The 27,004-nt window shown below is 46.1% G+C and overlaps 1 protein-coding gene across 26 annotated transcripts in view; it reads left to right on the plus strand.

The window, feature by feature from the left end:
- LOC140388298 (contactin-4-like) overlaps nucleotides 1-27,004 on the plus strand; it is a 3,617,424-nt gene that overhangs the window by 2,687,252 nt on the left and 903,168 nt on the right. For all 26 annotated transcript variants that reach the window (XM_072472208.1, XM_072472210.1, XM_072472213.1 and 23 more), the window contains one exon: nucleotides 14,489-14,639. In XM_072472208.1, coding sequence (XP_072328309.1) covers nucleotides 14,489-14,639 — 151 coding nt within the window. The remainder of the gene's footprint in view (nucleotides 1-14,488; nucleotides 14,640-27,004) is intronic.

The raw sequence follows: 27,004 nt of genomic DNA on the forward strand, positions 1-27,004 counted from the left end.
TGACAGGCCAAGAGCTGGATTGCAAAATCGGCCATAGCATCTCCTCCCTAGAACACATGATCTAGGAGTGGGAGTAGGCAATTCAACCTCCTGAGCCTAACACCCTCAATGTGATCATGGCTGATCCCATCCTGGCCTCAACACCATCCTGCCCATTCTCCATAACTCTTCAACCCATTATCAAGTAAAAATCTGTCTAACTCCTCCTAACTAACACTGTTCCTGCATCCACCGCACTCGGGGGTAGCAAATTCCACAGATACACAACCCTTGTAGTTTTTCCTCAAATCTGTTTTAAATTTGCTACCTCTTATTACAAGATTATGACCTCTCGTTTTTAATGCCCCACAAGAGGAAGCATCAGCTCCACGTCTACTTTAGCCATACCTTATAGCATCTTGTGTACCTCAATTAGATCTCCCCTCATTCTTCTAAACTCTAGCGAGTATAGGCCTAAACTGTTCAATCTCTCCTCATACGGCAAACCCCTCGGCCGGGATTCTTCCTTACCTTAAAACTCAATTCTTTTTGCGATAAATGCCAACATTCCATTTGCTTTCCTTATTATCTGCTGCACCTGCATGCTCGTCTTCTGTGACTCATGCTTGAGGACACCCTGATCCCTTTGCATCGGAGCACCCTGAAGTCTCTCTCCATTTCGATAATAACTTGCCTTTCCATTTTTTCGACCAAAATGCACAACCTCACACGTATCCACGTTAAACACCATCTGCCACATTTTGACCCACTTTCCTAACCTATCTATATCTATTTGTAAGGTTCTTATTTCCTCATTGCAATTTACTGTCCCACCTATTTTTGTGTCATCGGCGAATTTGGCTATTGAACCTTCTATCCCTGTATCCAAGTCATTAATATAGATTGTAAATAGCTGGGGCCCAAGGACTGAACCCTGTGGCACCCCACTAGTTACATCTTGCTATCCAGAAAAAGACCCATTTATACTGGCACTCTGTCTCCTGTCCGTCAACCAGTCTTCTATCCAAACTAATAAATTACCCCCAATCCCATGTGATCTCACATTGTGAATTAAATCCCATTTGATCTCACCTTGGGATCACTAAAATGTCATGTTAGGTCGCTAAAAAATCAAAAAGCTGATGGAATGTCGGCCTTTATAATTAGCAGGCTGATGTTTAAGGGAAGGAACAGAACCCTGATTAGACCACATCTGGAGTACTGTTTACAGTTCTGCACACTGCACTGCAGGATACATTGGCTTTGGAAGGGGTACATGGCGGATTCATTGAAATGTTACAAGGACTCCAGGGTTATAAGATGAGGAAAGATTATCTAAACTAGCTACATATTTTTTCAAATGTAGAATGTTCAAGGATGATTTGATTAGGGTTTTTAAGACTTAGAAAGAATTTAAGAAAGTAGCACGGTGGCTCAGCGGTTAGCACTGCTACATCATGGCACCGAGGAGCTGGGTTCAATCCCGGCCTCGGGTCACCGTCCGTATGGAGTTTGCACATTCTCCCTGTGCCTGTGTGGGTCTCACCCCCACAACCTAAAGATGTGCAGGGTGGGTGGTTAATCATGGTAAATCGACCCTTAATTGAAAGAAATTGACTTGGGCCCTTTAAATTTATAAATAAACGAAAGCACTTCAATGCGGCACGGTGGCACAGTGGTTAACATTGCCGCCTCACAGTGCCAGGAACTTGGGTTCGAATCCGGCCTTGGATGACTGTCCACATGGAGTTTTCATATTCTTTCCATGCCTGCATGGATTTCCTCCGGGTGCTTCTATTTCCTCCCACGGTCTAAAGATTGTGCATGTTCGATAGATTGGCCATGCTGAATTGCCTCTTTGTGTCCAAAGAAGTACATGTTAGGTCGTTTGACCCTGATCAATGTGCAGGGTTACAGGGATAGGGCAGGGGAATGGACGCCGATAGATTGCTCTTTTGGAGCGTTGGTGCAGACTCGTTAGACCAAATGGCCACCTTCTGCACTGTAAGGATTCTATGGATTTTAAGAGAGTAGAAACGTTCTTTTGCCACTGTTGAGAAATCTATGACAGAGAGGCATAACCTTCAAATCAGATCCAGGCTATTCAGGAGAGAACTTAAAAAACACTTCTTCATGTGTAACTTAACCAACATAAATAATGTTTTGTTCTTCATCAGATCATGCCTTCTTCTGAGAATCGTTTATTTATTTGTCTTAATGTCCAATTTTCCTTGGCAAGGAGGATGCCAAACATGTGGCATTAAATACATTATTGCATTTTTGCTGTGTTTCAAAAGGTACCATGCAAGTATATAGAAACTGAAGTATGAAATGAAATGAAATGAAAATCGCTTATTGTCACAAGTAGGCTTCAAATGAAGTTACTGTGAAAAGCCCCTAGTCGTGTATGGCTAGGTTTCATTAGATTATTCGCAACATAACAACAATTGGCATTTCTAAAACAGTTTTGGAAACTCACAATCAGCATTTATTCCTATTTTGGAAACTAGCAATCCGTGTCAATACCAGATTACTTTCTAATGAGTACCATTATTAATCTGAGTCAAGAAAGCTCCTATGCCCAATTTTTGTGAATAAACACCTCACAATATTATGAAAACATTGGGCTGGATTCTTCCTCCCTGCCCGCTGCAAGAACGCCACAGGTGAGCCGCAGACAATGGAGAAGTCCATTGACCTCGGGCAGGATTCTCCAGTCACCAGGATGACGCGGCCAGAGAATTCCGCCCATTGTACTTGATACTCCAGATACATGAGGAAATTTTAACTGCTGTTGGAAATGCGATGCCATCACCTACAAGGCTGATTCATGTGAAGTCAACATCACTGGAAAAGTGAGTTCGCCAACATTGGTTTTCAGCCTGCCGACCTTGGTGAAGGAATACCTCTTTGGATTTTGATTCTGGACTTTGGAACTCACGTCAACCAATATTTATTTTCATTGCAGTCTCTGAACTGTATAACTGATATATGAGGAAACTTTAACTGCTGCTCATCCGTTTCTCACCTGAAAAACAGACTGCTGTCAGTAGAAAATAGGTTCATTGAACATCCAAAGTCCACCTAATACAAACTTCAGGCAAATAGACATAAAGCAAATCTCCCTGAAAGGTTGCTTACATATCAGTTTCCCAAACTAGCTTTGGGAAAAACCTGTACCTCCGTATCTCGAAGGAGCTGTGGGATGATGACCTGGGAACTGCAATGCCAAACATCAAAGAGGGCTATAAAAAAGCCAGCATTTGATAACCCATGTTTGCCAGTAGGAGACAGAGAGTTGGCTCAGCCAAAAGGGACCCCAAGCATTCCTTTCAACTAATAATGGCTTGATCCTTTAGCAGTCTTTGAATCTCAGCTGAAATCCAGACAATAGATACATATCCTTTGTAAAGACCTCGTGGAGAGATGAGGAGGTCATCTGGCATGGGCCTTTGGTTTGTTGAAAAAGTTATATTGCATCACTAAACTAAATAGCTCAGTCTGACCGGCAGCCCAACACTGCTTCTGTTGGAAATGCGATGCCATCACCTACAAGGCTGATTCATGTGAAGTCAACATCACTGGAAAAGTGAGTTCTCCAACATTGGTTTTCAGCCTGCCGACCTTGGTGAAGGAATACCTCTTTGGATTTTGATTCTGGACTTTGGAACTCACGTCAACCAATATTTATTTTCATTGCAGTCTCTGAACTGTAAAACATTTCCTCTATCCCTCTCTTACTACCTGAGTGTGGTGGGGATGTTGCAAACTCTCCTTTCCACATTTTGAACATGTGCATCCTATGAGTTCACCCTGTCTTGAATTTGCTATGGAGTTATTAATAGAAACTTGTACAGCACAGAAACTGAGGAATTATGGAAATACACCACCACTTATAAAGAGGAAGACAAATCAAAACATCTTTCAGGTGGGTGGTGAGGTGAGAAATTAGTGCTTTTTAAATTAACCCCCACCTGTCCATAACACTTGGATAATTGTGAGTTAAGAATGCACAGGGTGTACACCCAATGCAATCCTAGCAGTTGTACAAGGCTGTGAGAGGCCCAGTAAGTGGTCCTCAAATAGATCACGATAGGTTGCTTGAGAAATGTTCTGGAACTTTCTGTGCGACCAGGAAGAACAGGAGAGTTCCCTGGTCCTACAGAAAAAACAAGTCCCACTGTCCACCATTCAGTAAACTCCCCTCTCATGATGCATCTCCTCCATCTGTCCAACACCACACCACCCAACATTTCCTTCACGATCAGCTCACCCGTGGAGGAAGTTGAAAATCACCCTTATGGTCTTAAGGGTTGTTAGTTGCTCGTAGATTTTGATGTGTCGCTTACAATTCGGCAACACCAAATTCATAAAGGTTTTTCCACTGAATAGTTACACCCTATTCCAGTACATGTATCGAACCACAAGCAGAAGAAAGAATGCGTTAATTGTAACTAATGTAGAACAAGTTTCCAAAATAACACTGAAACCTATTGACTATTATTAAAAAATAAAACTGAAATGACAAGCAATTGCTGTAGAGGATGTTTTATTACAGATATCTGTTGTATAAAGGCCATGAAGGAGCTTGGCTTAAGCACTGTTATGATGTATGCTCGGTTATGTAGGAATGAGTGGTCCTAGGTCATTGTTATCGCACAATACAGCAACATCGTCTGAAGACGATATTGGAAATGTTGGATGGCATTTTCCCCCAAAATGACTAAGAGCTGGATTCTCCATTTCAGAGAAATCGCTGCCACCGGGTTTGAATTGTGGGAACTTCACGCCCCCACGAGGAGCACAGCCAGGAGAAATTCAGTTCTTGCAAATAGGTAACAATCTGCCCACGTGCTACCCGAACGATTGCCGGCCCCACTGGTGTCTGATTCACGAGGGTCAGGATTTGCGTTAAAAGCCTGAGAAGCTGAAGCAGCTTTTAAGTGCTCTACTTAGCACAGACTGTCATTCCAGCCAAGGAGATGGCTGCATGCAGAACTAATCCAATGTACTGGAAGTCCAAAATTGACAGCATGCTGGATACCGTTGAGGAGAGGTAGATACCACCCTCTTCCCCAGTATGGGGTGGAGACTGAAGCCCACCGTTCTTAACAGCGCCTGGGATGAGTTGGCAGAGGCTGTCAGTGCTGGCAGACTCACCTGGAGGACCTGCACGCAATGCAGCAAGAAGACGAATGACCTCCTTCGGGCAGTTAAGTGCTCTCACTTCATTTTTGTTCTCTCCAGAAAGCAGTTAACTGCCTTTGATGTGGTCCAAGAGCTGTCACTGGAATCCAGTGTCATTTTGCACGGGGAAAACGATGCACATCATGCCAGATGTTCTGGTGCAATTCCCATCAGGGTAGCATGCTGATATAGTGGTTAGCACTGCTGTCATAGCACCTAGGGTCCGGGTTCGATCCTGGCCCTGGGTCACTGTCCCTGTGGAATTTGCACATTCCCACCATGTCTGCATGGGTCTCACCCCTACAACCCAAAAAGATGTACAGGTAGGTCAGTTGGCCATGCTAAATTGCCCCTTGATTGGAAAGAAAGAATTGGGTATTCTAAATTTATTTTTAAAAAATAACAATTCTGCCACACTTAGTCATTTCCTTGGAGCCAAGAGTGAAGCCTGCTGCAAACGTGGGGCTGGATTCTCCACCCCGCCGCGCCACATTTCTATTTCACCCCGCCGGCGGTATGCTCCGTTATGCTGGCCGGTCAGTGGGGTTTCCCATTGTGGGGCAGCCCCACGCCGTCAGGAAACCCCCGGGCTGCCAGCAAAATGGAGCATCCCGCCGGCGGAGAATCCAGCCCGTGACGTGTGAGAACCGAAGATGCCGGCAAGACTGGCCTCACAGACGTTGGAGCGCCCTTTGAACCAAATAACATCAGCTGCAATGGGCTGGTAGCATTGCACTCATTTTGGCGTCCAACACAAATTTTGTTTCGGGGCTCTCCCGCTATTCTCTCAAAATAACAGGATATGCGGCCGGAAAATTGGCCCCAAAGTCTACTTTGGCTACCCAAGTTTCTGTGTAATTGATATTCTTTAATTATGAATACTGTTATGATCGGTGAGGGACTAGTAACCACTTCTGCAAAGTAAATGAAATTTGAAATTTAGCTGACTCCACAGAGTTAAACAAAATCAATTCTTATTATATAAGAATCAACAAAGAAAACAGTAAATCCTATCTCCCTTATACTCGAACCTCCAGAATTAACATAAGGTAACCTTGAATTAATAGGCAGACTGTAACACATCAACTGCACATGAAATGGCAGACCCAACCAAGATAGACCCCGTGAATTTTTTCAGCAACTCACCCAGGCATCAGTGATCACTGTGAGTCACAAAATGTCTTTTACCTCAATGTGGTGAACGTATTGCTACTGCAATTCACCACTGTATTGTACTGTATTATGTTGATGCCCCTGTGGGCTCCACCTCTGGCTCCGCCCCCTGTAGGCAGCACTCAGTACAGAGAAGTCGCATGCAGGCACAGATCTAGCTTATTAGCAGTTCACTTCTGCTAATTGTCTCGTGTGAATTGTTGATCGCATCAATTTAATAAGCTAAGATATCGCAATGGAAGCCGCCCTCAAACATGATCGACTGGAACTCGACCCACAGGCAGCTGAAGCCAAAGGAATCTTCTTACATTAGCTCCGCTGCTTTGAGGCCTACCTCGCCTCCTCCTCCTCGCCCGCTGTCACTGAGGCACACAAGCTGAGTCTCCTCAATGCCCGGGTGAGCCACAGAATCTTTTGACTAATCAAGGACGCGACCACGTACGCAGACGCGGTCACGATCCTGAAAAGACATTCCGTGAGGCGGTGAACGAAGTGTTCGCGTGGCATCTCCTCACCACACGTCGTCAACCCCCCGGGGAATCGCTGGAGGAATATCTACACGACCTGAGGGTACTCGCTCGGAACTGTAACTACAAGGATGTCACGGCCTCGCAGCACATGGAACTCGCCATCCGGGACACCTATGTGGCTGGAGTCTGTTCCAGCTATGTCAGACAGCGCCTGCTCGGAAAGGTCATCCTCGACCTAGAAGAAACGGTAAAACTATCCACCTCGTTAGAGGTAGCCTTCCAGAGCCTAAATGCTTTCCCCTCTGACCACGCAATTTCCTCGTGGGCGCTGGAGGCGTGGCCATCACCTGACCCGAGGGTGTCCCATGCCTGTGCCCCGCGGCTGCCTGCCCAACCCAGGGGGCCGTCTTGCTATTTCTGCGGTCAGAACTAGCACCCCAGGCAGCGTTGCGCAGCTCGGAACGCAACATTCAGCGACTGCGGCAAGAAAGGACATTTTGCCAAAGTCTGCTTGGCCCGACCCAAAGTTCCAAAATTGAAGGCCCCACTCACAGGCCCGCAGATCCCGCAGCGTGGCTCCGTGCCTGCCGGTACCACCCCCTTCTGACGTGTCATCCACCTCATTGGATGTGGGGGCCGCCATCTTTAACTCCGCCTGACACGTGCGACTCATGGGGGCCACCATCTTGGCCACCATCTTCAACCCAACCCGCCATGTGTGACTCGTGGGGGCCGCCATCTTGGCCGCCATCTTCAACGCCGCCCGACACGTGCGTCCGACGGGGGCCGCCATCTTAGCCGTCATCTTGGGACCACCTCGCTACCACCGACCATGCCGGCTACCCGCAGCTCGGCACGGTTACTCTCGACCAGTCAGGGCCCAAGCACCTCAAGAACTCCATGAAGACCATCCGGGTCAATGGGCACAAAACGCTCTGTCTGTTTGGCTCCGGGAGCACGGAGAGCTTCATCCATCCGGACACGGTAAGGCGCTGCTCCCTCCACATTTCCCCCGCGTTCCAAACAATCTCCCTTGCTTCCGGATCACATTCAGTGCAGAGACGGGGGTACTGTGTCGCGAACTACGCGACACAGGGCGCCGAGTACGCCAATTTTAAACTCTATGTTCTTACCCATCTCTGCACTCCTCTCTTGTTAAGACTGGATTTCCAGTGCAACCTCAGAAGCCTGACCCTGAAATTCATCAGACCCCCTACCCCCTCTGACCGTATGTAGCCTCGCGACCCTTAAGGTCGCCCCTCCCTCACTCTTCGCGAACCTCACCTCCGACTGTAAACCCGTCGCCACCAGGAGCAGGCAAGTACAGTGCCCAGGGCAGGACTTTTATCAAGTCGGAGGTCCAGCGGCTCTTGAGGGAGGGGATCATCAAGACCAGTAATAGCCCTTAGAGAGCCCAAGTGGTGGTTGTCAGGACTGGGGAAAAGAACCGGATGATTGTAGACTACAGCCAGACCATAAATCGGTACACGCAACTCGATGCGCACCCCCTTCCCCGCATAGCGGATATGGTTAATCAGATTGCACACTGCCGGGTTTTCTCCGCGGTAGATCTGAAGTCCGACTTCTACCAGCTTCCGATCCGCCCGGAAGACCACCACTACACTCTCTTTGAGGCAGACGGCCACCTCTTCCACTTCCTCAGGGTCCCCTTCGCCGTCACCAACGTCTCGGTCTTCCAAAGAACGATGGACCGAACGTTGACCAGCACGGGCTGCGGGGCATGTCCCGCACTTGGATAATGTCACCATCTGTTGCCATGATCAACAGGACCACGATGCTAACCTTCAGAAGTTCCTCCAAACCACCCAATCCCTTAATCTCCCCTACAATAAGGAGAAATGCGTTTTCCGCACAAACCGACTAGCCATCCTCGGCTATGTCATGGAAAACAGAGTCCTAGGGCCCGACCCTGACCGCATGCGCTCCCTCCTGCAACTCCCCCTTCCCCACTGCCCCAAAGCCCTGAAAAGATGCCTGGGGTTCTTCACATATTAGGCCCAGTGGGTCCCCAACTATGCGGACAAAACCCGCCCACTTATCAAAGCCACCATCTTTCCTCTGACAACTGAGGCCCACCTGGCCTTCAGCCGCATCAAAGCAGACATTACCACGGCCGCGATGCATGCGGTGGATGAGTCCATCCCCTTCCAGGTGGAGAGCGATGCGTCAGACGTCGCCCTGGCCGCTACCCTTAACCAGGCAGGCAGGCCCGTGGCCTTCTTTTCCCGTACTCTGAACGCCTCTGAGATTCGACACTCCTCTGTCAAAAAGGAAGCTCAAGCCATTGTAGAAGCTGTGTGACATTGGAGGCACTACCTGGTCGGTAGGAGGTTCACCCTCATCACTGACCAACGGTCGGTAGCCTTTATGTTCAACAACACACAGCGGGGCAAGATCAAGCATGATAAGATCTTGAGGTAGAGAATCAAACTCTCCACCTATAATTACAATATTGTGTATCGTCCTGGGAATCTCAATGAGCCCCCAGATGCCCTGTCCCACGGCACATGCGTCAGCACGCAAGATGACTGACTTTGGGCCATCCACAATGACCTCTGTCACCCGGGGGTCACCCGGCATCTCCACTTCATCAAGGCCCTGCAACCTGCCCTACTCCACCGAGGAGGTCAGGGCCATGACCACGGCCTTCCAAGTCTGCGCGGAGTGCAAGCCGCACTTCTATTGGCCAGACAATTCCCGCCTGATGAAAGCCTCCCGCCCCTTTGAGCGCCTCAGCGTCGATTTCAAAGGGCTACTTCCCGCCACTGACTGCAACGTGTACTTTCTCAACGTCGTTGATGAGTACTCCCGTTTCCCCTTCGCCGTCCCATGTCCCGACATGACCACGGCCATGTCATTAAGGCCCTACACAGCATCTTCACCCTGTTCGGTTTCCACACTTACGTCCACAGTAACCGGGGTTGCTCTTTTATGAGCGAGGAGCAGCGTCAGTACCTGCTCGGTAAGGGCATTGCCTCGAGCAGGACTACCAGCTACAACCCCCGGGGAAACGGACAGGTGAAGAGGGAGAACGCGACAGTATGGAAGGCCGTCCTGCTGGCCCTACGGTCTAGAAGTCTCCCGGTTTCGCGCTGGCAGGAGGTCCTCCCCGACACGCTCCACTCCAAACGGTCGCTCCTCTGTACTGCCACGAACGAGATACCTCACGACCATCTATTTGTCTTCCCCAGGAAGTCCATCTCTGGGGTCTCGCTTCCATACTGGCTGACAACACCGGGGCCTGTCCTCCTCCGGAAGCACGTGAGGATCTATAAGTCCGTCCCCATGGTCGAGAGGGTCCAGCTCCTACATGCCAACCCTCAGTATGCCTACGTGGCGCACCGCGACGGACGACAGGATACAGTCTCCCTCCGGGATCTGGCACCCGCCGGTTCCCCAGCGACCACCACCAACAACCCCCCCTACACCGCCTATTACCACCAACCAAATCCTTCACGGCGGGCTACCAGCTGCCCCCCTGGGGATCCTGAACACCGCCTCCGCCCCTACACGGCCTACACCCCCCTTCCCACATCGCTGACACACCGTGAAGCTCCAGACGACACGCTCCCGGAGTCAACGAGTCCAACACCCATGCCCACAGCGAAGCCGGAGCTGAGGCGATCACAGAGAACGATTAAGGCTCCGGACAGACTTGATATGTGAGCCCACTTCATCCCCGTTGGACTTCAATTTTTAACAGGAGGTGAATGTGGTGAACGTATTGCCACTGCAATTCACCACTGTATTGTACTGTATTATGTTGATGCCCCTGTGGGCTCCGCCTGTGGTTCCGCACCCTCGGGGGTGGTATATAAACCTGCAGCCTGTAGGCAGCACTCAATACAGAGCAGTCGCAGGCAGGCACAGATCTAGCTTATTAAAACCACTGTTCACTTCTGCTGATCGTCTCGTGTGAATTGATGGTCGCATCAACCTCTGTCTTCCTTACAAAGTATTTCAGCTCCTCTTCTGCACGGCCTCTGACTTCCCTTCGACAGACTCTACTGTTGCAACAACTGCTCACCGCCCAACCACTCAATCTCTTTATCCGATTCTGAATCCCACGGGATTTACAATGCTGCATCCCAAAATCTAATCACTGGCACATCCAAGCTCTTTTTCTGCATTGATCAGAACACCACTGCTCATGAGCTTTTCCTTGCCCTAATTCTCAGCTTCATAAAGCAAAGAATCACTACTTTCTGCAGGCGCTAAGTGGACACCTTTTCAGCTTTACTCAGCTGACATTGCTACCTGGCTGCCCTGAACGAATTACAGCCACTGCTCCAGGGCTGCTCCAAGTCCCAGCTTCACTGAGCAACTACTTTCCATAGCCTTCTATGGGCAGCATGGTAGCGTAAGTGGATAGCACTGTGGCTTCACAGCGCCAGGGTCCCAGGTTCGATTCCCCGCTGGGTCACTGCCTGTGCGGAGTCTGCACGTTCTCCCCGTGTCTGTGTGGGTTTCCTCCGGGTGCTCCGGTTTCCTCCCACAGTCCAAAGACGTGCAGGTTAGGTGGATTGGCCATGATAAATTGCCCTTCATGACCAAAAATGGTTGGAGGGGTTATTGGGTTACGGGGATAGGTTGGAAGTGAGGGCTTAAGTGGGTCGGTGCAGACTCAATGTTCTGAATTGCCACATTCTGCACTGTATGTTCTATGTTCTAACACTCGCTGCCCTCGCAGCTGCTCTGAGCTTCACCCAGCTGCACTCCTGAGGCACGATCAATTTGACTTAAAGACGAAAGTTGAATCCAAACTGAGGCTTTATTGGTATCAGATGTGTGGCCTCCTACAGCAGCTGCCGAAATGGCTGCGAGCTGGAGGACACGCATATTTATACCCCACCTCCTGGGCAGAGCCAGCAGGTAGGGGCCACAGGCGAACCTGTAGTGCAGGTTCTACCGTACAACTTCTAATATAAGTACAACAGTGGTTTACCACAACTCCTACTGCTTCTCCAACCTGGACTAATCCCATCACATTTTGGAGATTATTAACATCTTGGTTACCTTTCATTCTTTTCACAAACCATCTCCCCAGGTCCTGTCAAAGGAAACATGGAATTGAACATTTATGGCCTGTACCCCTACACTGGAGCCGGAGCCTAGGATCTACTGGAAATTGTAGTCCTCGGCCTTCATCCCCAAAACACACAGGCCCAAACTATAAGTATAGATTGCCTTACAATGCATAAAGCAATATTCAATGAAGCAAATTAATGTGAACCTGAGACTTGGCATGTCAAAACACCCCAGTACCAAACAAAAACTTGTTGGGGGTAGCTGTGACATTCTTTGACCTGGAATCAGTACAATATGGAAAATTTGTAATTTATTAGGCATGTGGAATCTGTAATTGTTTTTTTTAGTAAGTTTGAATAAAGTTTTTAAGCATTTGGATCAATTGCAAAGGAATCAATTGTATCTTTCTTGGATAATAAGAAATACTGATCCATGTGACTTGGTGACCCTTGACCTGGCAGTAATACCAACAGGAAAGAAGTTACAATATGGATGCTGGTGTGGAACATCAAGGAAAACTGCAACTCAAAGGAGATCTACAAGCAGAGGAGCTAACGAGTGAAGATGAAACAGATATAAACAGAATGCAGACAGCGACTGAAAGAGGAACTCAGAATTTTTGGGAGGAGATGGTGCAAGTCACTCTCAGGGAGAGGTCAGTTTTTCTGTTTAGCAGAAAAGGAAACCAACTCTTGGCAACAATGAGCAAACTGGCTTAAAAGGTCTAAAACCTGAAAAGCTGTATGAATATAGTTTTACCAGAAGTGGCCAAATTATGAATTATAGTTATTGGTTGTTTGTAAAGGAACTTTGGAAGGCCACACCCTGAACCGAGAGAGAGAGAAGATTCATGGAAGTGAGCTTTGACGATGATAATTGTACTGTTGAAAAGCAAAAGATATTATCGGATGGGACTCCTGACCGATCCTCCATGAGCAATAACAGCATATTGTGGACTTGTGTACGTACATAGTGAATGAAAATGAAAATGAAAATCGCTTATTGTCACAAGTAGGCTTCAGATGAAGTTACTGTGAAAAGCCCCTAGTCGCCACATTCCAGCACCTGTTCGGGGAGGCTGTTACGGGAATCGAACCGTGCTGCTGGCCTGCCTTGGTCTGCTTTCAAAGCCAGCGATTTAGCCCTGTGCTAAACAGTGCCACATTTGTGTGGGAATTGATGAGAATGCTACGGTTGCACAAGACATATCTTTATTGTATCAGCTATCTAAAGTGAAAGTTACCTTTTTATCTGAACTATTTATTGTCTATTAACTCATATGTAATTTGCCTTGGTTCTGATTCATCTTAAACTAAGAGCTGTAAAAATTTGAACCTTGTTGCTAATTTCTTCATTTGGGGTTAATTCAGCAAATTTATTTAACTTGGTTTACGGTTTCTCTTTGGGGATTGTAACATAGCACATTATTTGGCAAATGGGTACATAGGAGACAAATAAAGTGATGCCCCAATATGACAAGCTATTGATCAGACAATTGAAATAACCAACTGCATTGTGTGTTATTGTGGTACCAACCTGCAGTGAGAGCTCTTACTCTTAAGGTTCTGAAAGCTTTCACAAAGCTATGATGTGCATGTGGGAAGAAAGGCAATACTGAGGGTTACCGGAGTCAGAAGAATTACTTATCCACATTTGTACATTACTATTATTTTGGTGTTGAGAATCCATCACGAAATTTCAGAGGATCAGTCCCAGTAACCAGTTACACTGCAAGTTTACCATTCAGAAAAGGAGGGGAAGTGGGCATAGACAAAGAAGTGTAGAATAAGAGAATAATATGCTCAATAAGAGATGCATTAGGATCATAGAATCATAGATTTTACAGTGCAGAAGGAGGCCATTTGGCATTCTCTAGTATGCACCAACCCCTGGAAAGAGCACCCTACTTAAGCCCACGCCTCCACCCTATCCCCGTAACCCCACCTAACCTTTTGAACACTAAGGGGTAATTTAGCATTGCCAATCCACCTAAACAACAATTCTTTGGACTGCGGGAGGAAACCAGAGTACCCAGAGGAAACCCACGCAGACATGGGAGAACATGCAGACCCCACACAGGCAGTGACCCAAGCCAGGAAATGAACCTGGGACTCTGAAGCTAACCACTGTGCTACCATGCTACCCCTTATGCTAAGAGTTCTAGATTTTGAGAATTTTCCTTTCTGACTTTTTTTAATGAAGTAATGGCACTTGCCACATGCCTCTCCAGCAATGTCTGGACCATTGAATTTATGTGGTCCACTAAGAAAATGCAAACCTTTGTGGACAATCGTAAGCTGCATGTCATTGTGTGTGTTTTTTTTTTACTTTCAATATTTCATGACCTCAAGGGTGGAATGTTTTTTGAAGGTTTTAAAATTCTAAATGTTATTGTCTTCCACTCACTTTCCTCTATTTATAACTTCATGGCAACATTTTATAAAGAATCAGTATAATTTTAATTGGAACAGTTATGCTAAAAGAGTATCCAAGAACTAGTATTTTGATAAAGCATTTATGTTTAGCCAGATGGACCTGTCAAGGTAAGTTTTAAACTAAACAGTTGACTTCTGAATTTTAATGGTTGTTGTTTTCTCCTGCCACATAATTGTTTTCCTTTTTTTTTCTAGCATCAGCACCTGATTTTTCAACGAGTCCCTTGAAGAAATCAATACCTGTGCGCATAGGTAGTGAGGTCATCATTCAGTGTAAACCAAAAGCTTCGCCAAGAGCAACCTTCACTTGGATGAAGGGAAATGAGATTCTGCAAGAAAACGAAAGGTAATTTCTTGTATGGAATCTGTCCTTTAATCCTAATTGCTGCTTAAATTGTGAAATTCCTCGAGGTGATAGAAAAGGATGCTCAATGGGTTGATGGCAGGACACATTTTTGGTACCTTATCCTTTTTTGGATAGATACTCCAACAAACAATTAATCCATAACACTAAACGTGAGACCACAAGGATATATATGCAAACCAGTCGACTACTTCACAGCATCGTACCAACGGATGTGCATTTTGTTTCATTGTATGTTGCTGGATATTAATATCTATATTATGAAATAAAACTGATGAGTTTGCAGCAGAATGATTATCTTTATTCTGTATCCATTGATTGATTTTTTTCACATGGTAGTTTGAAGTGCATAATTGTGCAAGGTACTTTTTTGTGTTTGTGGAGCATTTAATTGTGGAACAAGAATGCAGGTTCAGAAGCATAGATAAAGGCGTAATTGTTTTTTCCTTTGCTTGGGATTTTCCATAGTGAGTGCTGGTGCTGCCTTCTGGAGGACTATCTTTTCTGATCTATTTTCCCCATTGGCTCTATTACATTTTGGCAGGGAGTCCCCTGTGAGATATAAGATAGAAGCAAGCCAAAATGGTAATAAAAGAGTGTGCTGGTGATTGATTTAAGCTGTCATAAAACCACATACTGTGGATGTGAAATTGCTTTCAGGCTGAATATGGATGATTAAGTATACTTTACCTTGTAATTAAAGAGCAAGTCAAGATTAAGGAATGAGGGATGCAGCACTGCGTCTGAGAATTATTTTAGGTGGACAGAAGTTAAATAGAAAAGGGGTGGGGATGCTTGCTTGTCTTATTTATTACATGTTTTTCTTTAACTGTCATGCCTGTTTCATTTCACTGTTTTGAGATCTTTATAGTGTTTGGTTTTATGCAGAATGCAATATCAGCAATTGCTGGGAATGGAAAATACATCTCACATGAGTCAAGATAAACAAGTCCATCAGTTGTACACCATAAAATAAGCAATTTTTTGCTTCAGCAAATTATTTTATATTATTTTATATTACTTGTGTTACATAAATTACCAATGTAATGGTTATGGGCAATTAAAATCATTCTTCCACAGTGAAGTAAGCATATGCTTGCCTTAAAAAAGTTAAGGTATCAATTCCTGGAGCTGAAAGTGAATAATAGATGAAATTGCTGCAAAATATTATTTATCTTAGTCAGATTGGGCAGGTGACTAGGTAATTTAGCTGGTGCAACACTCAATCTTACCAGGATCTTGTGAGTCCTAACCCCAAGGCTGTTTGTCAGTCAAGTTCACTTGCCTTGAGTGGGTAAGTTGTATCCCTTCATGGCTGCACCTCCAGGTGGAGCATCAAGTGGAACAAAATAGTTCCATCTCGGGAGAGAAGGAAATTGATACAGTTCAACTAGCCCCACTCCCCTTTGTGGCAGAGGACCACAGTGTTGCAATGATCAAAGTCAATAAACTACACTATCCCTCTATCCGCCTGAATAGAAGTTGCAATAGTAAATGGTTGAATGTATCATAGAATTTACAATGCAGAATGAGGCCATTTGGCCCATCGAGTCTGCACCTGCTCTTGGAAAGAGCACCCCACTTAAGCCCACACCACCACCCTAGCCCCGTAAACCAGTAACCCCACCTTAGCTAAGGACAATTTTAGCGTAGCCAATCCACCTTATCGGCACATCTTTGGACTGTGGGAGGAAACTGGAGAACCTGGAGAAAACCCACGCAGACACGGGGAGAGCATGCAGACTCCGCACAGATAGTGACCCAAGCCGGGAATCGAACCTGGAACCCTGGAACTGTGAAGCAACCGTGCTAACCACTATGCTACCGTCAATTTTACTGCATTTTCTTGTTAGACTAGATGTTTAAAGACAGTGTTTGATGATTAAACAGTTCGCTGCCAGACTAATTTTATGTTGTTGGACAATACAAAATTGCAGATATTTAGAAGATGCAAGAATTAATCATTCTGCTTTCACAAGAATGTGTTCGAAGCACATCCACCTGGAGCATTGTTTTATGAATGTTGCATTGTAAGAATTCAATTCATGCTTTTCCTGTTAAACAAATGAATCTAGTGATGAAAAACAAATATTAAATTATCAGTACTTTGTCAGTTTTCATTTCAAGGTCAATATTCGGTTATGCACACTGTCAGCCATGGTATTTCTTCAGGTATAAAAATAATGAGACTGAAGTTTCACTGTGTGACACTAGTAATCAAGACATTGGTAATTCCTTTTTCCGCTTCTTTAAACAGGGTTAGGACCTTCATTAAATTAGCAAGCTGAAAAAATGTAATTTTCATGTGTTAATACATTTGATTAGTCCTACCAGTATAAGTCCAATCTTGATGTTTGACCTGGTAGAATATTTTTACTATATTCTACAACTTTATTGGTAATCACTAATTATTAAACTGCCAAACCTGTACAATTTAATAAAGCCCAGTAAAATAGTGAGGAAAATGCTCGGAAGTTTGGTTGCAACAAAAAAAAACTTGAAATTGAATATTCATGAACACAATAAAAAGCAACAGACTGTGATCTTGCAAACCAAACTCTTTTGATAATAGAGCTTATATTGGTTGATATCAATGTTTTCTTCTTGTGCTGAGGACAGATTAACTTTTCTTTCTGAATGTATGATGGAAAGTTTTTGCACGCTGAATGTAACGTATTTTGAGAACACATATACAAAACATAGTTAAAGGCAGAAACTTGCCAGATTACTGGCATTTCCAAGGTAATACTGCCATTTGAAACCATTAAACTCTTTCCAGGAATTAATGTTCGAAAGCATTGCTTAATTTGGTAATAATCTGTGGGGGTGAGTTTTGATGTTCTGGGCTTTTTTGTAGTAGCTTGACTTCTTGGCACAGCTGTCCACTAGTAACTTTTAATTATGAGGTTATTACTGATGCCTGCAATGAACTTTATGTAAATTTATCCCTGATTCATACACTTGAATAATTATTGGCGTTTTTTCCCCAAGGCAAACATACTTTATCAAAGATTATTAAGGCGCTCTGACAATGAAATGGCCGGCTATTAGAATTAACATAGTAAGAGAATTAGAATTATGGGACGCTGTGAAAAAATCACTGTGGGATGGAGTGTTAGCATAATTTCCCACTGAATAAATTAACGACTGTTATGGGTCTGGACCAGAACCCCAATTTAGGTTAAGATCTCGGACTAAAACGCAACTATTTGCATCTTGTAAAACTGAGGAAATGTTACCATGGGCGAGATTCTCCGACCCCCCGCCGGGTCGGAGAATCTCCGGGGGCTTGCGTGAATCCCGCCCCCACAGGTTGCCGAATTCTCCGGCACCAGATATTCGGCGGGGGCGGGAATCGCGCCGCGCTGGTTGGCGGGTCCCCTCCGCGCGATTCTCCGGCCTAGATGGGCCGAAGTCCCGCTGCTAAAATGCCTGTCCCGCCGGCGTAGATTAAACCACCTCCCTTACCGGCGGGACAAGGTGGCGCGGGCGGGCTCCGGGGTCCTGGGGGGGGGCGCGGAGCGATCAGCCCCCGGGGGGGGTGCCCCCACGGTGGCTTGGCCCGCGATCGGGTCCCACCGATCCGCGGGCGGGCCTGTGCCATGGGGGCACTCTTTTCCTTCCGCCTTCGCCACGGTCTCCACCATGGCGGAGGCGGAAGAGACTCCCTCCACTGCGCACGCGCGGGAATGCCGTGAGCGGCCGCTGACGCTCCCGCGCATGCGCCGCCCGGAGATGTCATTTCCGCGCCAGCTGGCGGGGCACCAAAGGCCTTTTCCGCCAGCTGGCGGGGCGGAAATCCATCCGCCGCCGGCCTAGCCTCTTAAGGTTGGGGCTCGGCCCCCAAAGATGCGGAGCATTCCGCACCTTTGGGGCGGCGCGATGCCCGACTGATTTGCACGGTTTTGGGCGCCAGTCGGCGGACATCGCGCCGTTTCCGGAGAATTTTGCCCCATATCACAGGAGTGATAACACTGACCAGTAATCAGCTTTTATGCCAAAGCAAACTTTTATTTGAACACAGACTTAATCACAGTAGCAACAAAGAAATAACTTTGCAATTAACAGTTACAACATCATAACTTGCTTCCTGAAACCTGCCTCTGCATTCCAATTAAGCAAATCCATATATTCCAATTACCACTTGTGTATAGAGTTAATAACCAGGATTTACCATGGGCAACACGGTAGCACAGTGCGTAGCACTGTTGTTTCACAGCTCCAGGATCCCTGGTTCGATTCTTGGCTTGGGTGATTGTCTGTGTGGAGTTTCACGTTCTCCCTGTGTCTGCGTGGGTTTCCTCCGGGTGCTCTGGTTTCCTCCCACAAGTCCTGAAAGACGTGCTGTTAGGTGAATTGGACATTCTGAATTCTCCCTCTGTGTACCCGAATAGGCGCCGGAATGTGGCAACTAGGGGATTTTCACAGTATAACTTTATTGCAGTGTTAATGTGTGCCTAGTTGTGACAATAAAGATTATTATTATTATTTGGTAATCTTGGTGCACAGTCCTTTTGGTGCAGAGTCCTGGTGCAAACCCTTTTCGGACTAAACTGAAAACACTTTTTAAAAAAAATTTGAGTACCCAATTCACTTTTTCCAATTAAGGGGCAATTTAGCGTGACCAATCCACCCAGCCTGCACTTCTTTGGGTTGTGGTGGCGAAACCCATGCAAACACGGGGAGAATGTGCAAACTCCACACGGACAGTGACCCAGAGCCGCGATCGAACCTGGAACCTCGGCGCCGTGAGGTAACAGGGCTAACCCACTGCGCCACCGTGCTGCCCAACTGAAAACACTGATGTTCAGCTTCGAGTCCTGCAGGCAACCGTTTTTTCAGACAGACATGGCCCTACCCATTAGCTATTTTGTTACACTCAAAGCACACCGCATTCTTTTGCCTCCTGTTAGAGGATGTGCGTTGACCTGTTTAGCCAGGACCAAACACAATACCTCACTTTTAATCACAGCTCTAACAGACATACTGGGCAGGATTCGCCATTCCACTGCACCATTTTCTGGTGCGGCTCGCCCCCGCCGGCAGTGAGATCCTTCATCCCAGCAGCCGGCCAATGGGGTTTCCCATTGTGGGTACCCCCACGCCGTCAGGAAACAGGTGGGCATGAGTGGGTTGCCAGCGAAGTGGAGGATCCCGCCGATGGAGAATCTGACCTACTGTCGTGTGCATTCTAACATAGATTTTAATAATATTTCTACAAAAATGGTTAAATCTAAAATATGACCATTTCTTACATTCATAACACATCATCTAAAGTTGCTGTGGAGTATTAATTGTCCAAATTGGACAATATCCATGCTTGGGCTGACCAGTGGCAAGTTACATTCTCGCCAGCTTTTTATTATACATTTTACGGGATGTGGGCGGCACTGGTTAGGACAGCATTTATTTCCCATCCCTAGTTGCCCTTCAGAAAGTGGTGGTGAATTGCCTTCTTGAACCACTGCAGTCCTTGAGGTGTAGGTACACTCACTGTGCTATTAGGATGGGAGTTCCAGGATGTTGCCCCAGCGACATTGAAGGAACAGCGATATATTTCCAAGTCGGGTTGGTGAGTGACTTGAAGGGGAACCTCCAGGTGGTGGGGTTCATGGATATCTGCTGCTCTTGTCCTTCTAGATGGTAGTGGTCATGGGTTTACATAGAACATAGAATATACAGTGCAAAAGGAGGCTATTCATCCCATTGAGTCTGCACCGACCCACTTAAGCCCTCACTTCCACCCTATCCCCTTAACCAAATAACCCCTCCCAACCTTTTTGGTCACTATGGGCAATTTATCATGGCCAATCCACCTAACCTGCATGTCTTTGGACTGTGGGAGGAAACCGGAGCACCTGGAGGAAACCCACGCAGACACGGGGAAAACGTGCAGATTCCGCACAGACAGTGACCCAGCGGGGAATTGAACCTGACACCCTGGCGCTGTGAAGCCACAATGCTATCCACTTGTGCTACTGTGCTGCCCTCAATCAATTTTTTTTTTGTCCAACCTTCATGGTAAACTCTCCATGATTCTGTGTGCCTAAAGACCAAACTTTTCTTCAGTTAAATAGGGAGGGAGATGGAAGAGAAAACCAATAAATGGCATCCCCCGTGCAAACTGCAGAGGGAGCCCCAACCACCTCCCCAATCCAAAAATTGAAAAATTATCTTGCCTAAGATAAGGCAGGTCCATGCGGAGTCGTAAAAATACAAGCTGATACACCCACAAGCTGGGTTTGGAAGATGTTGTTTAAGCAACCTTGGTGAGTTACTGCAATGCATCTTGTAGATGGTACTGTTCCATTACACTCCTGACTTGTGCCTTCTAGATTGTGGACAGGCTTGGGGGGGCGGGTGTCAGGAGGTGAGTTACTCGCTGGAGCCTTCCTATCCTTTGACCTGCCCTGGTAGCCACAGTATTGATGTGGCTAGTATAGTTCAGTTTCTGATCAATGGTAACCCCCAGGATGTTGCTAGTGGGGAATTCAGCGATGGTAATACCTTTGAATTTCAAGGGATGTTCCCAATCAGGAGTGTAATGGAATACTCTCCACTGGCCGGGATGAGTGCGGCTCCAACAATACTCAAGAAGCTCGACATCGGGTGGCATGGTGGCACAGTGGTTAGCACTGCTGCCTCACAGCACCAGGGACCTGGTTCAATTCTGGCCTTGGGTGACTGTGTGGAGTTTTCACTTTCTCCCCGTGTCTGTGTAGCCTGCCTCTGGGTTCTCTGGTTTCCTCCCACGGTCCAAATATGTGTAGGTTAGGTGGGGTTATGAGGTCAAGAGGAATGGACTTAGATGGGGTGCTCTTTCAGAGGGTCGGTTCAGACCCGATAGACTGAATGGCCTCCTTCTGTACTGTAGGAATTCTATGATAACCATCTGGGACAAAGCAGCCCACTTGATTGCTAACCCATCCACAAACATTCAATCCCTCCACCACCGACGAACAGTGGCAGCCGTGTGTACCATCTACAAGTTGCACTGCAGGAACTCACCAAGGTTCCTTAGGCGGCACCTCCCAAACCCACAACCATCTAGAAGGACAAGAGCAGCAGATACTTGGGAACAGCACCACCTGGAGGTTCCCCTCCAAGTCAGTCACCACCCCGACTTGGAAGTATCTCGCCGTTCCTTCACTGTCGCTGGGTCAAAATACTGGAACTTCCCCATTAATAACACTGTGGGTGTACTTACCCCTCAGGGACTGCATGGTTCAAGAAAACAACTCCACCACCTTCTGAAGGGCACTAGGGGTGGGAAATAAATGCTGGCCTTGCCAGCAATGCCCACATACCGTAAATTATTTAAGAAAAAAATTCCAAATCTGTTGCCAAATTCCAGTCATCACACACGTCTTATTGGATTTTATCTCTGTCACCCCCTTGCTGCTGTATTTTGCCAAATCAAGAAATAACAGTGCAGGTTGAGTAATCTGTCTTCATACCGAGGACCTTATCACATGTGAACAATGAATTGCTGCCTCCATATGTTGATAGATTTTGTAGAACACATGCTTTCTAAGGCATTTTTTAAACTAAAATAATCTGACCAAAGTAACTAAAACAACATTTCAACAACAGAAAATGTTATGTCGATCTTCAATCTTCACACTTATCAGTGATATGAATTCTAAAATAAAGGGTCAAATGGCTAGAATCTGGCAGACAATATCTACTTTGTTTCCACTGTGAATCTGAGATTTTTGTATCTTTTTATTTATGATATGCTCCTAATGAGTTTGACGTATCATTAGAGCTCTCAGAGGTACAGAAAAGATCCCTGTATATTCACACAATAAGCAGAGAAAAAAAAGCTTTGTATTGCATGAGGGTGGAATTTAAAAATATTACAATGCTAAACACTTAAAATAATTCAGTTCAAGAAAACAAAAATTTAATTTTAAATAAACAGAAAAAACGTTAAAAACTATCCAGAACTAGTTTCATTGGTGCACAGCAGTCATTTTCTTAGTAAATCCATAAAAATATTAGAAGCTTTTATGGTGTGCCTATTAATGCCATTGTACCTAAAAAGATAAAATTTTATTGGTTTTGCATTTATTCATAACAACACTGCCAGAATAAAAAAGGGAAGAAATTAACAGGTATGAATACTTAAGAAACATGTGTGCAGATATGAGGGATATTATTGTTGGGTTCCCAGTAGTTAGTCACCACAACCATGCTGTTTAATGATCTACATGTTGCCCCATGGAATTAAAACCTACCAGGAGCATGTTTGAGGCACCCAAGGAGAACCCTGTTGTTTGCTGTGGCCATATCCCTGGGTATTTTTTTCCCTTTGTACCCTTTCGTTCCTCTGCCCTATTTCCCTTGTATTCTTGGTGGTGTTTTCTCTTTCCCTTTTCCTATCTCTCCCCCTCTCTCTCTTCTTCTGTTGTCTGTTTCGGTCTCCACGACCCACACACCCCCACCCCCTCTTCCTTCATGGTTGCTGATCATGAACAGGTCCTCAAACAGGTTGGTGAATTGCTTCTGTGCGTTGCAGACGCCTTCCTCCAATCCTGTGAAGGCGAATTTTATCTTTTCCAATTTGAGGAATTCTGCAGGGTCAGACAGACAGTCTGCGGCCTTGGGTGGCACTGCTGATCTCCAGCCGAGCAGGAGTCACCGATAGGCGATCAGGGAGGCAAAGACTAGGGCTTCTACCCCTCTCTCCGCAAAGAGCTCTTGCTGTTCTGATACCCCGAAGACCGCCACTAGTGGGCATAGCTTCACCCTCACCCTTACAACCTTGGACATAGCCTTGAAAAAGACGGTCCAGTGCCTAAAAAGTCATGGACAAGACCAGAACATGTGGGTGTAGTTGGCCGGGCCTCCCTGGCACTGTTCACATTTGTCTTACAACTCCGGGAAGAATCTACTCATACATGTTCTGGGCAAGTGCATCCTGTGCACTACCTTTAGTTGCATTAGGTTCAGCCCTGCACATGAGGAGCTGGAGCGCTTTGATCCCTCGTCTTCCCCCTATATATATATATATATATCTATATGCCTAACTCTTCCTCCCACTTTTCCCCTGTCTCGTCCAGTGGGGCCTTTACCACCTCCAGCAGTCATCGTACATGTCAGTGCAGCTTCCGTCCTCTAATTCATCCAATGTTAGAAGTCTGTCCAGAAGCGTATGCCCAGGTAGCTTGGGGAATGTTGTGGTCTCCTTGCAGAGGAAGTTCCTTAGTTGCGTGCATCGGAGCTCGTTTCCTTTCGGGAATCGGAGCTTGTCTGTTTGGTCCCCAGAGTCACTACTCTGCTGTCTATGTATAGGCCCTACCGTCAATACACCTTCACCTTGTCTCCACCTTTTAAATTAAGTGTCCATTGTTACAGGGGTAAATTTCTGATTTTTGCAGATGGGGGCCATAGTGGACATTGCACCTAGATTGAAGTGGTGCCTGATTTGATTCTAGATCCCCAGCATGGCCACCACCACTGGGCTTCTTGAGTACCTGGTTAGGAAAAATGGGAGGGGGGCCATGACAAATGCTCAGAGGGATGTCTCTGTGCAGTAGATCTTCTCTGTTCTCACTAATTCCACCGCTGGCTCTTTGATCCACCCCATACATTTTCTGTGTACGCCAGCCAGTGATAGAATAGGAGATTCAGAAGGGCCAAGCCCCCATATTCCTCCTTCTTTGTCAGACGGATGTACAGATTCTCGGGTTCTTACTCTACACCCTCACATACATAAATACCATGTCTACTTTGGTGGAGAAAGCCTTGGGGATGAAGAGTGGGAGGGATCTGAATAGGAAGAGGAATCTTGGCAGTGCGTTAATTTTAATTGTCTGCACTCTCCCCACCAGGGAGAGTGGGAGTGAGTCCCACCTCTGCAGGTCACTCTTTATATCTTCTACCAGACTCGACATGTTTTACTTATGGATCCATGTCCATTGTTAACTATCTGGATCCACAGGTATCAGGATTTGTTTTAACCTAACTTGAACGGCAGTTTACGAGCTCTGATTTCTGCCGCCGCCCGCCTCCCCCCCCCCCCCCCCCCCCGCCCCAAACCCCCCCCCCCCGCCCCCATCCCTCCAACCCCTGTGGGCTCACTGGTGGATTTTGCTCTGGCTTAGTGCCATGTGAGTGTCCCTTTAAGAAAGGTTTGGTCTCTTATCATGTGTGTGACTTGTAGCCCGGCTTCAGTGATGTCATTACTGGGGAGAGCTGGGTTGTGACTGTCGGGTGAGGGGGTCGGGGTGGGGGTGGGGGGGGGGGGGGGGGGCTGGGGGTTGGTTTCAGTTTTCGTTTGGTTGCTTTGGACTGCAAGGAAAAATAAGTGTTTATTTTGTTTTCTCTGTTTTCATTTTAAAAGCGGTTCCAGTGAGAAGCACATTGGGTGTGGCAAACTGCCTTGCTAACTTTAAAGATAGAGTTGTTTTCCGGAATGAGTTTGAAACTGCTGGTTAAAACTGGATCACATTCTCAGGGAAAGGACCAGTCCCAGTCAAGTGAGAATACAGTGTGCTGAGCCACACCCTTGAAAGGGGTATTAGTTTATTGGATTTTGTTATTGAATTGGAACAGTGAAGGGGAATTCATTGTGTTATTTGCATAGATTACTGCAGGTGTTGTGTTGGCTTTATGTTTGTAATTGGTGAAAATTCTTGCTGTATTATGTTAACTACATTCTTAGAATAAATCTTGTTTTGATTAAGGCGCCCAGGAAGTCTCATGAATCACACTTGAAGCAAAGGCTTTTGTGCTCACCCTAGCCAAATCCAACACAAAGGTTATAGGCCAAGTGAACTTCATAATACACTTTGAAGTTTCTTAGCCCTGGCTCATAGCACTTAGGTTGAGTTTGTACCCTGAGAAGGCTCCGAACTCCCTTAGGAGCTCCATTATTCCTCCCATGTTGGCTCGGAGGTTTGAGGAGAAAACTTGATTTTACGAGTCTCTGCGAAGACCTGCAAATGGTACATTTAACAAAGACTTGTCATAGTGATTAGCTCGAGCTGAAGGCGTGGGTAGTTTTGTTAGCAGGGCTGGTTTCCAATGCAATATTTTGTAATACAACTCAAAAGATTGCAGAAACCTGAATTGCACAAGATGTAATTTGCACTTGAAATTCCACGATCTGTTGTGCAGGTTAAAATAAATTAACTGAAGTTCGACTCTGATTTTTGAATCCAAACTTTGTTTGAAACCCATCATTAACCCTTTCTCCTTGCAAACTAGAGCCTCAGCTCCAGCTTCCTTTTCCTCGCCAAAGTTCTTGAAAGAGTTGGGTGTGATTCAGCGACCCAACTACACGTGGTGCAAGCGCAACAGGTTAATTGCGCACGCTAGCCCCAAATCTGGCTCCACGCCGTGCCAATCATGAGTCTCCCAACTCTGTCTGCCCGGCGTGATCTAAATGTTTACGGCTCATTTAAATCCAAGGACATCGGATTCACCCGGCGCCTGGGACTCAATGGCTGCGACTGGGAGATCTCATCAGAGTACCGTTTGGTGCTAGTCCACACAAATGTGGTCATGATGGCACCTTGGGGGTGGGGTCTCCCCCATCATTGGAGACCCTGGGTGGTCTGGGACAGGACAGGGTGGCACCCTGGCACTCCCCCAGGCACCTTGATGCTTCTACCTGGCATTGCCACCCAGGATTTTGTTTCGTCGGTGTAAATAGTCATTAAAAGGCAGCTAAGACCCGTGGAACTGATTAACCTGTGCAATGTTATTTAAAGGGCCTCACCTTCAAATTTGAAAAAAAACCTGTGTCTCTGCTTTGAAAAAATAATCCGTGCTTTCAACAATAGTTGTTTGTTGGCATAACCGCAAAGGTTATTATTACTTTATTGCTGCTTTACTGCTGTCACAAACTCTCAGTAACAAAGTGGGGGCTTTTAAATTCACAGTTTGAATGACTGTTTCAAGAGGTTAAATGATTAGCTATGTTTTTGATGGGCAGACAGGAATAAAAATATTTGTTTTTCTAAGGGATTAGTACTTCAGGGGATTTAAATGTATTGGATGGAATATATCAATGAGTTTTGTTTGCGAAGTCCAATAGAACTTTATTTTATTCCATCTCACCATGGCTCCTGAGGTCTACCCATGGTGGATCATAAATTTGCATGAAGGGTGGCAGGGCAAATTTTGGGTTTCATGGGTTGGAATCAGTTGGTAATAAGTTGACACTAGAGCTCTAAATACCCATTTGGATGGTGTGGAGTGACAGAGGTTGGCATGGAGGATATGTGGAGGCATTTTGGATGATGGGGGGCATGCATTGGTATCGATGGGGCATGGAAAATAGATGAGAATATGAGGGCTTGATGGTCTAATAATAATAATAGCTTATTGTCACAAGT

The sequence above is a fragment of the Scyliorhinus torazame genome, chromosome 13 (assembly GCF_047496885.1).
Source record: "Scyliorhinus torazame isolate Kashiwa2021f chromosome 13, sScyTor2.1, whole genome shotgun sequence".
Taxonomy (NCBI): Eukaryota; Metazoa; Chordata; class Chondrichthyes; order Carcharhiniformes; family Scyliorhinidae; genus Scyliorhinus; species Scyliorhinus torazame.